Raw genomic sequence first — 11510 nt, forward strand, 5'->3', positions numbered from 1 at the left:
CCTCGGGAAGATTAGGGGGCGGGTAGCCAGTACCAGAGGCTGTGCAAGGTAGGAGCCTCCTCATAGCTGCCGTGTGTCAATGCTGCCCTCCAGACACACCTTTGCATCTTCAGGAGGTGACCACAGATGGCCCCGGGTTCCAGGACTTTGCAGTGAGCATAGAAGGCCACCAAGGTGTGGCTCTGCAGGCACAGGAGCCTCTGGGTGCCTGGGTCAAGCTCACACACACCTCACCAGGGTTGGGCTGCAGCGTATGAATTCAGAAAAACCTGGAAAACACATTGTCTAGCTTACCAGGGGCAGGATTTCCCTGGACAAAGTAATATCTAGCCCAGCAAGTCATTCTTGGCTCCTTCTTTACTTGTTGGAGCACTAGCCAAGGAATCTGGGGAGAAATTCACCTGAAACCTAAGTTCAATATCAGAAGTAGATCTGACTCATTGTACACCAAGAGTACTTGCTCATCCCTGAGCCCTGAAGAGACTTGCCAGGAGCCATCTTTGAGCTTCAGCTGAAAGGATTCATTGCTTGCTGGGTGAATGGAGACAAACAAATTGGGCTAATCAAGTAAATAAACCAGGACATCTTTTGCTTTATGAAGTCGATGCAATGTCATCCGTATGTCACTGACAGGTAGATCAGGCCCCCACCAGCACCTCACAGTCACTTTTCAAAGGCAAGTGCTCTCCCAGGGAAACACCATCACTTATTGGAAGCAGCATGAGGGCTATGTAAGAAGAACCTGAACATCCAAACTCAAAGCAGCACAGGACTTCCTCCAGAGCCTTTGAAGGACTTTTTCGGATCTCATAAAAATAGGGAAGTTCCATCTGCAATTTAAATGACCTCAAAAAGCATTAAAACTTCAGCTTCTGAGCGATGCTGCTCTTCCCCCCAGTAGCTATTTTGAAATGTAAAAAAACCATTATGCCTCATCCTATGTAGCAAGAATTGTTGGTAGTTTCCCACTAGTCCCAGTTTTCCTGAAAGCTTCAGAAACAATTTCAGTGAAAGAGGTGCCACTACCTCAGAGGTTGAGATTCTAATGCAACTTTCTGGACAGTGACAGGTTGTAGAGGGGTGTTTTTTTCTGGTGAAAAACTGTGACTGCCAGGTCAGACCCTAACTTTGAGGAACTAGCCAAAACATTTTGTGATATTTTGTGTACTTTGCCTCCCACAAAGCAAATACATTCTAAATACATCAAGTGTGAAACTGTGCAGAGGATGAAAGCCCAACTTCATTTCCTCCTAGTTTCCAGCTATGTCAATGCTGAGGGTTCCTGCTGGCACCTCACTTCAAGAATCCCACCTTTCCACACCTCTCACTAACTTGTTGTGCCAGCAAAGATCTCCAGTGTCAACATGGCCTGTCTTCCAGCACAGTGCCACAGTTTGTACTAGCAGGTAAAAACAGAAAGGGAGGTGAAAGGAAAACCTTTTACTGGCTTTGAATCTCACAGCATCCTAAGGCAAAGAGCAGGAGAAAGTTTCAGGAAAACACAGTATACATCACCTCTGGCTGGATGTTGGAGTGGCTGTGGAGCAGTGATGGGATGGGGAGCAGGAGTGACTTCCTGAAAAGGTTGTCTCTGTTTCCCTTCGGATCACATGCTCAGTGGCAGAAACATTCTTAGAAATGTACTGTAAAATATGAAGAAGGACACAGATCAGCCAACAGCTTGCCAAAGCTGCCACAGCCAAATCTGGCTGGCTGGTTTATTTCTGCCGACATCAGATGAGGACTGAGTGAAGCTGGCAGCTCCACACCCCATGGAAAGTGACAAGGAAGCTGGAGGCTCTTCCCTGCCCCAGCACTTTGAACTGGGAAAGGGCACAAGGACTACAGCAGGGTATGAAGAGCCAAGGGGTTCCCCAGAGGACAGTGGTACCATGTGTAGCTACTGAGCTTTAGAAAAACAGCTCTGCTCACAGGCTAGACATCTGACAGAGCACTATCAAAAAGACAGCCCCATGAGATCTGCCAGAGATATGAGTCCTACAGGAACACCAGGGGTAATCAAAATATTTATGCTGAGGTATCCCTTCATCCAACAAGAAGCACTGCTCTTCACAGGGACACTGAACTCTCTGGGGGAGTCATGACTTTGGGGCCGGAAGGTTATGGTTCTTAGAAATTCCCTTTCCTCTTCCTTCATGGCTGGTACTCAATCTTGCTAAAATTTAACATCCAAAGAGGGACCCAGAAGAGCTTGTAACAGATTCACTGTGCTCCTTCCCATCAGCAGTTCTCTTTGTTTGGCTCCACCTCCCCCCTTTCCTTTTTTGGACCCTTTTCAACGCTTTGGCCCAGCAAGGCACTTAAGCACGTTGATGGTCCTGTTGAGTTCACAGTCTGATGAGAATCTCATGTGACAGAAAGCTGAGCTGCCCTTCTGGATCTGGTCCTGAATTCTTCGATCGCTCTCATTGACCTGACCCTGGCACCCCACCAGGACATCCCACCTTGCCCAGGACACAACTCTTGGTACAGGCAGGAGGGCTAAATCAGTGCTGTCCAGATCACCAGGACATGCTTCACCACGATGGGTCACCACAGCAGCTGTGACCACTACTGACCTGACAGCATTTGTCACACTGCAACGTGGGGCTTAACAGGACAGCTTGATAAACAGGAAACACTGGGAACATCTCTCTTAGAGGAAAATAGGATCACACTTGATTCATCAAAACAAACCTGTCTCAAGTGCCCTAAGCTCATCCTGTGCTTCAAATTAAACTCACATTTCCCTTCAAATGTTTGGGAATGTTTCTATGGAGAGCCTCATCTTTCTGTTCAAGTTTGTTAGTGTTCTGGTCCTCATGCACACGCACACAGGTGTGTAAGCACACATAGCCCCTTCAAATCCCTCATGGCAAACAGGCATTCAGTAACGTGCAGGGAGATGGAGACAAAAGGTCTTACATCAGCCATTTGGATTTCCTCAGGATCCAAACGTGGATGGCTTGGCCCATTGGCAAGGCTCCTGTTCTGATGGGCTGGGCACATGTTCTGCCGTAAATGATTGTGCATCTGTTTTCTTTGCTTCCTTTAAAACAGAAAGGGAAAAAAAAAATCTATTAGGAAGACTTATCTCATGGGGATGTCTCTCCTCAGAGACACTCTGGGACACAGATGATAGAGAAGGTAAGTCTTGGGTATATTTGATGTTTCATGTGGAAACCTGCAAATAGGAAGAAACAAGGCCTTCAACATTTGCCACCTTCTGCTTTTTCAAAAGAAGGTGAACGTTTCTCATCATGGGCTATTTGGGAGGCTGGCTCCAGGATCCCCTTTTGCAAGACAAGCACCAGCACAATTCAGGGGAGCCAGGGGCACCATGATGCTGGGAGTGGAGAAGAAGAGTGGGGAGAAGGAAAAGAGCAAGGAGGTTCTGGCATGGCCTTGGGGACAAGGCACTTGACCTGTCCTGCACTAAGCACAAAGTGGCAAAGCCTACCCATGCCCCTGACAGGCCATCCACTCTACAGGACCTTCTGTGTCTCAGGGGCTCCCTGAACTGAAGTGAGGTGCAGGCTAAGTAGGGAAAAAGGTGCTGCCCAGGAGGGAAGGTTGGTCATTTATTGTCTCCAAGCTTCTTGTTCCATCAAGATTGCTCTGAAAGTCCATGAAACATACATAGCTAAGCCCACAGCTCCTGCACAACAGCCCAGTGGGCTTCTGCCATCAGGACATGAGCTGCAGGTTTAGGGGCAGCTTCTCCCAGTAACACAGATCATCTGGCTGGGCACAATGATGCTGATGCATGAAGCAAATGGTTCCAGGAAAACATCCTGCTCAGGCACAGTCTGGTAGATGGCTTCACTGGCCTCCTTCATGAGACCTTCCTGGGAATACCACAGCACTGCATCCCCTTAAAATAGCATTTGGTGAATAGCATGAAAGCATGAAGCATGAACACTGCCATTTTGTGACCTCTGGCCAGTTACTGTCTGTTAACCACCCATACTCACTTGGTTTTACAATAAGCTACCACACAGACGATGCCCACCACAAGCAAGGCAACACAGATTCCTGTGATGGTTAGAACTCTCTTCTGGTAGAGCTCTTCTGCTTCTGCAAATGGAGAGAAAGAGACCAGTTACAAATGAGCTCCAGCACCAGGGCTGTGTCTGGCTGCACAGGAACCAGCACTGTGTGTGGGTAAAATGGAGAAGAGGGCTCAGTCCAACCTCCTACTCATCCACTGCCCATCTCTACTAGCTGCCCCAAACCTGAGACCCAGCCTTACCCCTGCAGTCCTTTTGTCTCTCTGCACCTTTGCCCTCTCTCACTCTCACTCCTCTGTGCTCAAACATGCTTTTTGCTTCTTCTTTTGTTCCTGCAGTGTAACTTGGTGACTGGTCTCAAAAGGCCCCAGGACTCCCCTCTCCCATCCAGCAGATATCCCCTTTCTTGGTAACTTAGCAGCCTGCCAAGGAAGTCCCCAGCACACCCCACTCACCACGAGCACACATGCCCTGTGATGCTCTCATCACAGGCCCTCTGCTCTGAGTGGCTCAGGATGCCTTTCCCTGCAGGGGCTGCATGCCCTGGAGCTCAGCAGGGTGCCAGACACCACCCACTAACAGGCCCCAAAGCATGTAGGTGCTGAAAGGGACATCCTAAACCAGTCAAACAGCAGAATGAGGATGGAGAAGTGACAGTGCATTAGACAAAGGAAAGGGAGTGGAGGAATTAAAATACAGTGACCAATTACAGTTATGGATCTTTAATGAAACCTTTTAATTAATTCCATCGCCCCGGGTAACTCGGATGCACACACAAAACTCAAGCAACATGCTGCTGCTACTCCCAAAGATGAGCATTTGTCAGGGATCACCTTTAAAACCAGAAAAGTTAGTCACTGGCACCCAAACCCAGGCTCTGCTGGAAGTCAGGTCATTCACTGACATGAACCCAAGCTGCAAGGAAGTGCCAGGCTGTGACCTGCAGTGTGACTGAACTACATCCAGGCAGCAATTGCATGGCAAGGGCCCCTCTTTCTCTGTGGCTACATCACAGCAGATGCTCTTCTCTGACATCCAGCAATCTCCACTAACATCAGCAGGGGCAGCCTGGCTCTCCAACTGGATGACTGAGAGCTGGGGTCAGTGTGCAGCTGCCATGAGCATTTGACTTCAGCACCTGTGAGTTATGTCCTCGTGCCCTCATCCTATGTGTTAATGTTGAAGTTATTTGGGTTTGTGCCTCCTTTAATAGGAATTGAAATCTTTTTTTCATATAGATTAGGCAATAAAACTCAGGCCATGGTTGCTGTGCTCACCACTCCACCCTGAATAGCTTGAAGGGGTTTTGTGATCTCCCCAGTGCTCCCAAGAAATGAAATATAAAACCAGAAAAGAAAATGGTCTGGTCCCACAAAAAAAAGCAAGGGAGTAGCAACGAAACACTCCACATAATTGAATGTTTAGACCAATTTCAGTTTGTCCTCTTAGGGAGGAAGAAATGCTTTTGGAAAAAAAAAATGCTCCAGGAAAAATATTTATCTCTTTCTGGCTCTCAAAATGGGAATTAAGAGAGACTTGCTAAACAAGGGTTGAGAATTGGAGCCCTGGCAAGAAGATGCAAAACATAACCAGCAGAACTTGCTTCACACCTGTGCTGCAAAGCTCCAGGTTCAAGAAATGCACTTCCCTTGGTTTGTCTGTGCATGGGCCTTTGGCTGGAGGAGGGACTCAGTGTGAAGCTGCTGGGAAGGTGATGTCCCCCCATTCAGAGAGGTGGGCAGCTGAGACTCTTCCAGACTCCACCCCAGGGTGGTGTGGAGAAGGAGTGACATGGGTCTCCCTCATGCTGGAAGTCCTTGTGCCAGGCAGCTGCACCTCCAGGGAGCCAGAGCCTGCAGGGCTGGGACCTGCCCCCTGGGAGGCTGGAAGTGGCCAACCTTACAAAACCTCTTTGGGTTTTACTACCAGACAGAGCTGGCACAGGGAAAGAACTCACTCTGGAGCAAAACACCTCCTTCAGTAACATATTCTCCTTGAACAACTGCCCTTTTCCAGGCATCAGCAATCATGGCAGACAAGTTTTCTTTGCCTTGCACAGCTCTGGGACCTGGATCCCAGCTGTACTGCTCTTTCCTTCAGACTGGACTTTCAGAGATTTTAGTAGAATGAGGAAAACCAGCCAGGATCATGGCCTGGTTATGGATGGTACCGGGAAAGAATTTTGATACTACCCAGCAAAAAACCAATTTTACCAAAAAAACAAGGTTTGGGGGAAGGTCAGTTTTCACCATGGACCCATCCAATGCTTTCAAAGGTTCTTAACCAGCTCTGTTTTTTTGCTACAAATACTTTTTCTTGGGGTTTTTTTGTTGTTTGTTTGGGGTTTTCGACTTTTTCTTGGGGTTTTTTTGTTGTTTGGGGTTTTTTTTCCCCCAAGCATATATCATTTCCTTTGAATAATGGAGGGGGCCCCAAACATATATCATTTCCTTTGAATAATGGAGGGGGAAGAAAGAGCAAAGCCATCAAAACAATGACTTTTTGAGTTTTTTACCTATTACTTACATGACACGATGTTTCAACCAAGGCTCAAACCACAGCCTCTGGTCTGGTGATCAAGTCAGTATGGGACCCTGACTCTGGCATGTCTACCTGTCCTGAACCTTCACCTGAACTGCACGGGGAATGTTCCAGTCCACCAGAAATTCAGATTTATCCTCTCTGCCTTGGGCTGAGAACTCTGCTGTGTGAAGCAGAGTGTGAGGCTGTGCATCACTGCTGCAAAACTAAACATGAAATGACCCCCTGACAGTTACTTAGCCTGGCTAAATGCCACTAAAGGTGATGCTCCAAAACCCAGTATCTTTGTGTTGCACAAAACCACCTCCACAATGCCAGAAAGAAAAGAAGAGGATGCACACACACTACAATTGTGTATTGGAGAGGTAAAGCTTCCGCAGCAGGACTTGTCCATTTGGGTCTCTATGCTCTACAACCACGTCTCCAGCAGCAGCAGCATCACTCTACAGCAGCAAACACTATGAACAAACCATGTGGTGCCACATAATGCCGAGAGAATCACAGTCCAGCCTGGGGTGTCCCAGCAAGGCATGACAGTGAGAGACGAATGACAAGGAAGAGACGACTGCAGACAGGGAGCAGGATGTGGGCGCTTCGGTGGTGACGTTGAGAATGGATGAGGAAAAGGACAAGAGGTCAACAAAAAAAAAAAGGGATGTCAAAAATCCTCAATTTTAAAGTTGATATAAGTGTATTAGCATTAGCAGCACCGCTTTCTCTGAGACACCTGACCACAAGATGCACACGTTTCCTGCAGCAGGGAAGGGCTGCTGGGGGATCCACACCAATCCTGATGGATCAGGCAGGCAAAAACCAGAGGAGGCAAGTTGCTCTAGCTTCAGCTAGTGCATGACCCTCCACCTCAGGGATTTGAGAAGACAATTTAGGATCCAGAAGTGAAAGACTGGTGTCCCCATACCTCTAGCAAATGAAATTGAAGCATCTTCATGTGAAGATCTGCTCTGGCTGACATTGCCAAGTGAACATTTTTAAGTGATGAAGATAAATCTCTCTGCTCTCATCTGACCAAGCACTCTCCACAGTTGGCCTGTACACTCAAGGGGAACCAAGCCTCAATGATTTGATTTCCCAGATGCTTCCTCAGGAGATGCTTGATACATTTCTAAATACAGACTGAGAAGAATGGAAGAAAAATAATACGATTATGAGCAACTGGGCAGGTATGAGCAGGTAATTGCCCAAAGGGGATATTTTTAAAAGCATTTAAGTTACTGCAGTGTTTTTCCAAACTTCAAGTGTGCCCCCATGATACTGAGCTTTACACTCTCCACTCTCCTGGGAGACTGCTGACTTCCCCAGGCTCACTGTTTTCTAGACTAACTTGTCTCATGCCAATTTTCTTGGAACAATTTCCTCCCAGTCAGAACTGAAATCAGCTGCTAACCTTTGGGGGAAGGAATGGCAAACATCATCCTGAGCCTTCGGAGGATTCAGTGGAGGTTAGTGCATCTAGGGCGGCAATTTCTGTGAGCCCTGATCTTCCTAAAACTTGCCTCCCATTCCTGGAATGCCTGCCCATTCCCAGGTGGTGCCTGTTGGTAGCCCTTTGGACGGACACAGACTCCAGCTTTTCAATTAAACAGACCAAAAGCATGTTGAATGAGGAGACATAAGGCAGTTGTAACATCCCAGTCACACCACACACACCAGGCTACTGCTTGAAACAAAGAAAAAAGTGCTGCTAAAAATACACGTTCACAGGTTTACATTTCGATTTTGTGTTTTGATTCAGTTTTGTTGGTTGGTTTGTTGGTTTTTTTTTCAATCCAAACATCTATCTTGGTGCCAGGGAAGAGAACACAACAGCTGATTTTTTAATCATCCCATTAAAGCCATAAATATAATGTGGGCAGCTCTTAATGGCTTCTGATTAGTAAATGAATGGTTGTTCCATACCCTTTAATTCAAATCCAAGATGCTCTGCCAATGCAGAAAGAAGACAAGAGAAAGAGAAAAAGAAAAACAGGTCTGTCAGAGATCTCTAAAATACAAACACACACACTGTGCAGTTACAGCAGGTTAGCTTTTCTGTAGGCTCAGCAGCACTTGCACAGAAGACAGGGTATGCTTCAGAGCATTTCAAATTCCCACCAGAGCTTATATTTTAGGTAAAGAAAGACCCAAACAAATTGCAGTGGAAGATAATTATGAATTCTTTTCGTTAATTATGAATTCTTTTGAGATGAGTCATGTTTGTTAGTACCTGGTATGGAATTCACAGTTTAGGCAGAAGGGAAAAAAAAAAAAAGAAGAAGTACACTTGTTCTGAAACAACTCCTAGCAGGTCAAAACACATAGTGACTGCATGAACCTGGTGCAAACCATGAATTCCCCTTTCTACAGGCACAAGATGCCCTGCATGGTTTCACATGCCCCTCTCTGCCTGGGGCCCGTGCACCAACCTGCAGTGCCCATCTGCAGCTGAACCACTGCCCCTGCAAGGGATCAGTTGCCCGGGCAAGGCAATGAATCCCTTGCAGATTTAAAAGTACAAATTGCACAGACAGCTTCCCTCAACTCTGTGATCTTTCACATTTCACTTCTGCTGTGGTTCTGCATTGCTTTGGAAGCATCAAGCATGCTGAAAAAAAAAAAGCATACATTGAATCATCTGCTTTTAGATTCATATTCATACCAAGTGAGGTTGCAGCTCATCTTGCAGAGATAGTGCTGAGCAAAGTAGTTTACCTAATGAATCAACAACACAGTTATCCAAAACAGATATACTGGATTTTAGTCATCTTCCTGGTGCAGGCCTCACCAAAAGGCAGCTTTTCTTACATAAACATTGAAGCTCTCCATCCTTATCATTGTACACAAAGGTGAGCTCCCAATCACCATACACACAAGATAATTTGCAGCTCAAGGCATCCAGATTTGTTTACTGTATTTCCATAGGAACTGATCTTTGCTGCACAGAAATACTTAGTTTCCTTTGTAATGCTGCTCAAAATTTAGGCAGGGGGGGAAACCAGCACTAATTGCTATGGAACATGTAAACATGTTTTCTAAAGCAGGTTCTTCTCTTCAAATCAAGAGATGGGGGGGAGGCTGGGGGCTGGGAGCTGGGTTGGATTGGCTTGTTGACATTTTTTATATCATTTAAAGGACACAAAACCTGGCTGCTCTCTGCTTCACATTTCACATTTGTGCAAAAGTAAAGGCAAACTCTACCACGAGTTTCACAGTAATTTTGTGCAGGTTGCAGTGACAGAGACACCATGTGGTGGGCAGCAGAGAACTGGACAGAGGACACTCATCCTAAGCCTGCTGGTTATCCCATCTAGCCTTGAACTGTTCCTAAGGCATTCCACCATCACACACACTACTTCACCTGACACTGTAAGAAATGCTTGTAGGGATATGTTACATTTCACCCATATATCTAGGCCACTGGTCCATTTGATAGCTGCTCACTGCCTACACTGCCACATTTTCCTCCCTGTTCCTGGATTATACTGCAGAATCTACAGCTACAAATGGCTGCAACTCAAAACATGTTCATGTTTTTTGAAAAAAGAAGTGGTGTGCAGTACTAGAGGAACTTCAGCCTTCCCACTGTCCCTCTCACATCAGAAGAGGAGTTTGTTTTGGCTTCCCAAGTCCATGGAGCAGATGCAGCCAGCTAGCTCATCAGATCTTAGCTGGAGAGAAACCCTGCAACCAGGCAGCAGCTGGAACAGAGGTGCCTGCCTACCTGAAAACACATCAGGAGCTCTGCAGAGAGAGGAAGCCTCACTGCAGCCTCTGCTCCTGCCTCTGATGTCCATGGCTACACAATAATTCTCTGTCATCATTCCAGGCTACTGACATAACTGAACACATTGAACAGGAAGACACTCTCCCCTTCCCCTGCTCAGGAGTTACTCCCAGTCTGGGCAAATACTGCCTTCTGTGCCAGGACAGTGAAGGAGGAGACACTTCACAAGTCTGCTGGGATTTGGGGGGTTTGTCTCTTCTCTAAAGAAGACACTTCAAAATTATTCAGCACATCCAGAGGCTAATGAGATGACCCCATCTCTGGGAAAAAAACCCAACAACATTACTTCAAAATGTAATCATTCTGCACTCAGCTGAGGGACACCATCCTCACAAACATGGCTTACCACATGAGTGCCTATTTTATACCAGCAACACATCACTTGGGAGCAAACACATCTCAGAAATCAAAATCTATCCTAGAGACAACAATTCATTTTGGTCTTAGACAAGATATTCCTGACTGCACACCACGTGTGAAAGATGTCTCCTTTGCTTTTCTGAAGAGGTTGGTCAGGAAAAGTACATCTTTAAAAGCTTTGTGTTGTATTTGCTGCTGGGTGGAGAAGATGCTCAGCATGAGATGTAGCACCTGCACTGTGTCCTGCAACAGCTCAGTCAACCTGCATTTTACTCACCCTCCCTGTTAGACTGGCAGTCTGGCAGCTTGGGATGCTGGGGATGCCTAGAAACCTTTGGGTAACAGTCTGCTTTGTGGCCATTAACTGTACAGAGGGAAGAATGAGGCCTTGGTAAGTCCTCCAGCTCCTCCAGATGGTGATTCACTCCATGCTGATAGAGGTGGTTGCAGTGGGGAGATGGATCTCAGGCTTGTGGCAGAGAGAGCCTTTGGGCTCTGTAGAGACAAACTGATACATGCCAGGAGTGCTGAGAAAGGACTGCAGGACTCTACAAACCCCATGGGACAAGCTCCATTGGAAGAGAAATATCCAGAGGTTAACATGCAAATAAATTGCCATGAGACAGCCCTGGGATGGCAGCTGTAGGCTGAGGAAATGGGTGTATTTATTATTTTTCTCACATCATTAACCTTCTTTCTGAACTCCACACGTGCCCCCTGGTCATGGCAAGGAGCTAGGGCTGAGCACCCTGAACTGCTCTGGGACTCCTCAAACGAGCTGAAGTGAGGACATTTTTGGAAAAAATCTCATTTCTAAG

General features: G+C 46.6%; 1 protein-coding gene across 1 annotated transcript in view; it reads right to left on the minus strand.

Annotated features, from left to right (window-relative positions):
* The window catches only part of NRG2 (neuregulin 2), a 184945-nt gene that overhangs the window by 8308 nt on the left and 165127 nt on the right, over positions 1-11510 (minus strand). The window contains exons 7-10 of the mRNA XM_009994223.1: positions 8469-8492; positions 3975-4077; positions 2926-3049; positions 1516-1643 (exon numbers count right to left, since the gene is read on the minus strand). Of these exons, the coding sequence (XP_009992525.1) occupies positions 1516-1643; positions 2926-3049; positions 3975-4077; positions 8469-8492 (379 nt within the window). The remainder of the gene's footprint in view (positions 1-1515; positions 1644-2925; positions 3050-3974; positions 4078-8468; positions 8493-11510) is intronic.

Source organism: Chaetura pelagica, unplaced genomic scaffold (genome assembly GCF_000747805.2).
Source record: "Chaetura pelagica isolate M959 unplaced genomic scaffold, ChaPel_1.0 scaffold183, whole genome shotgun sequence".
Taxonomy (NCBI): Eukaryota; Metazoa; Chordata; class Aves; order Apodiformes; family Apodidae; genus Chaetura; species Chaetura pelagica.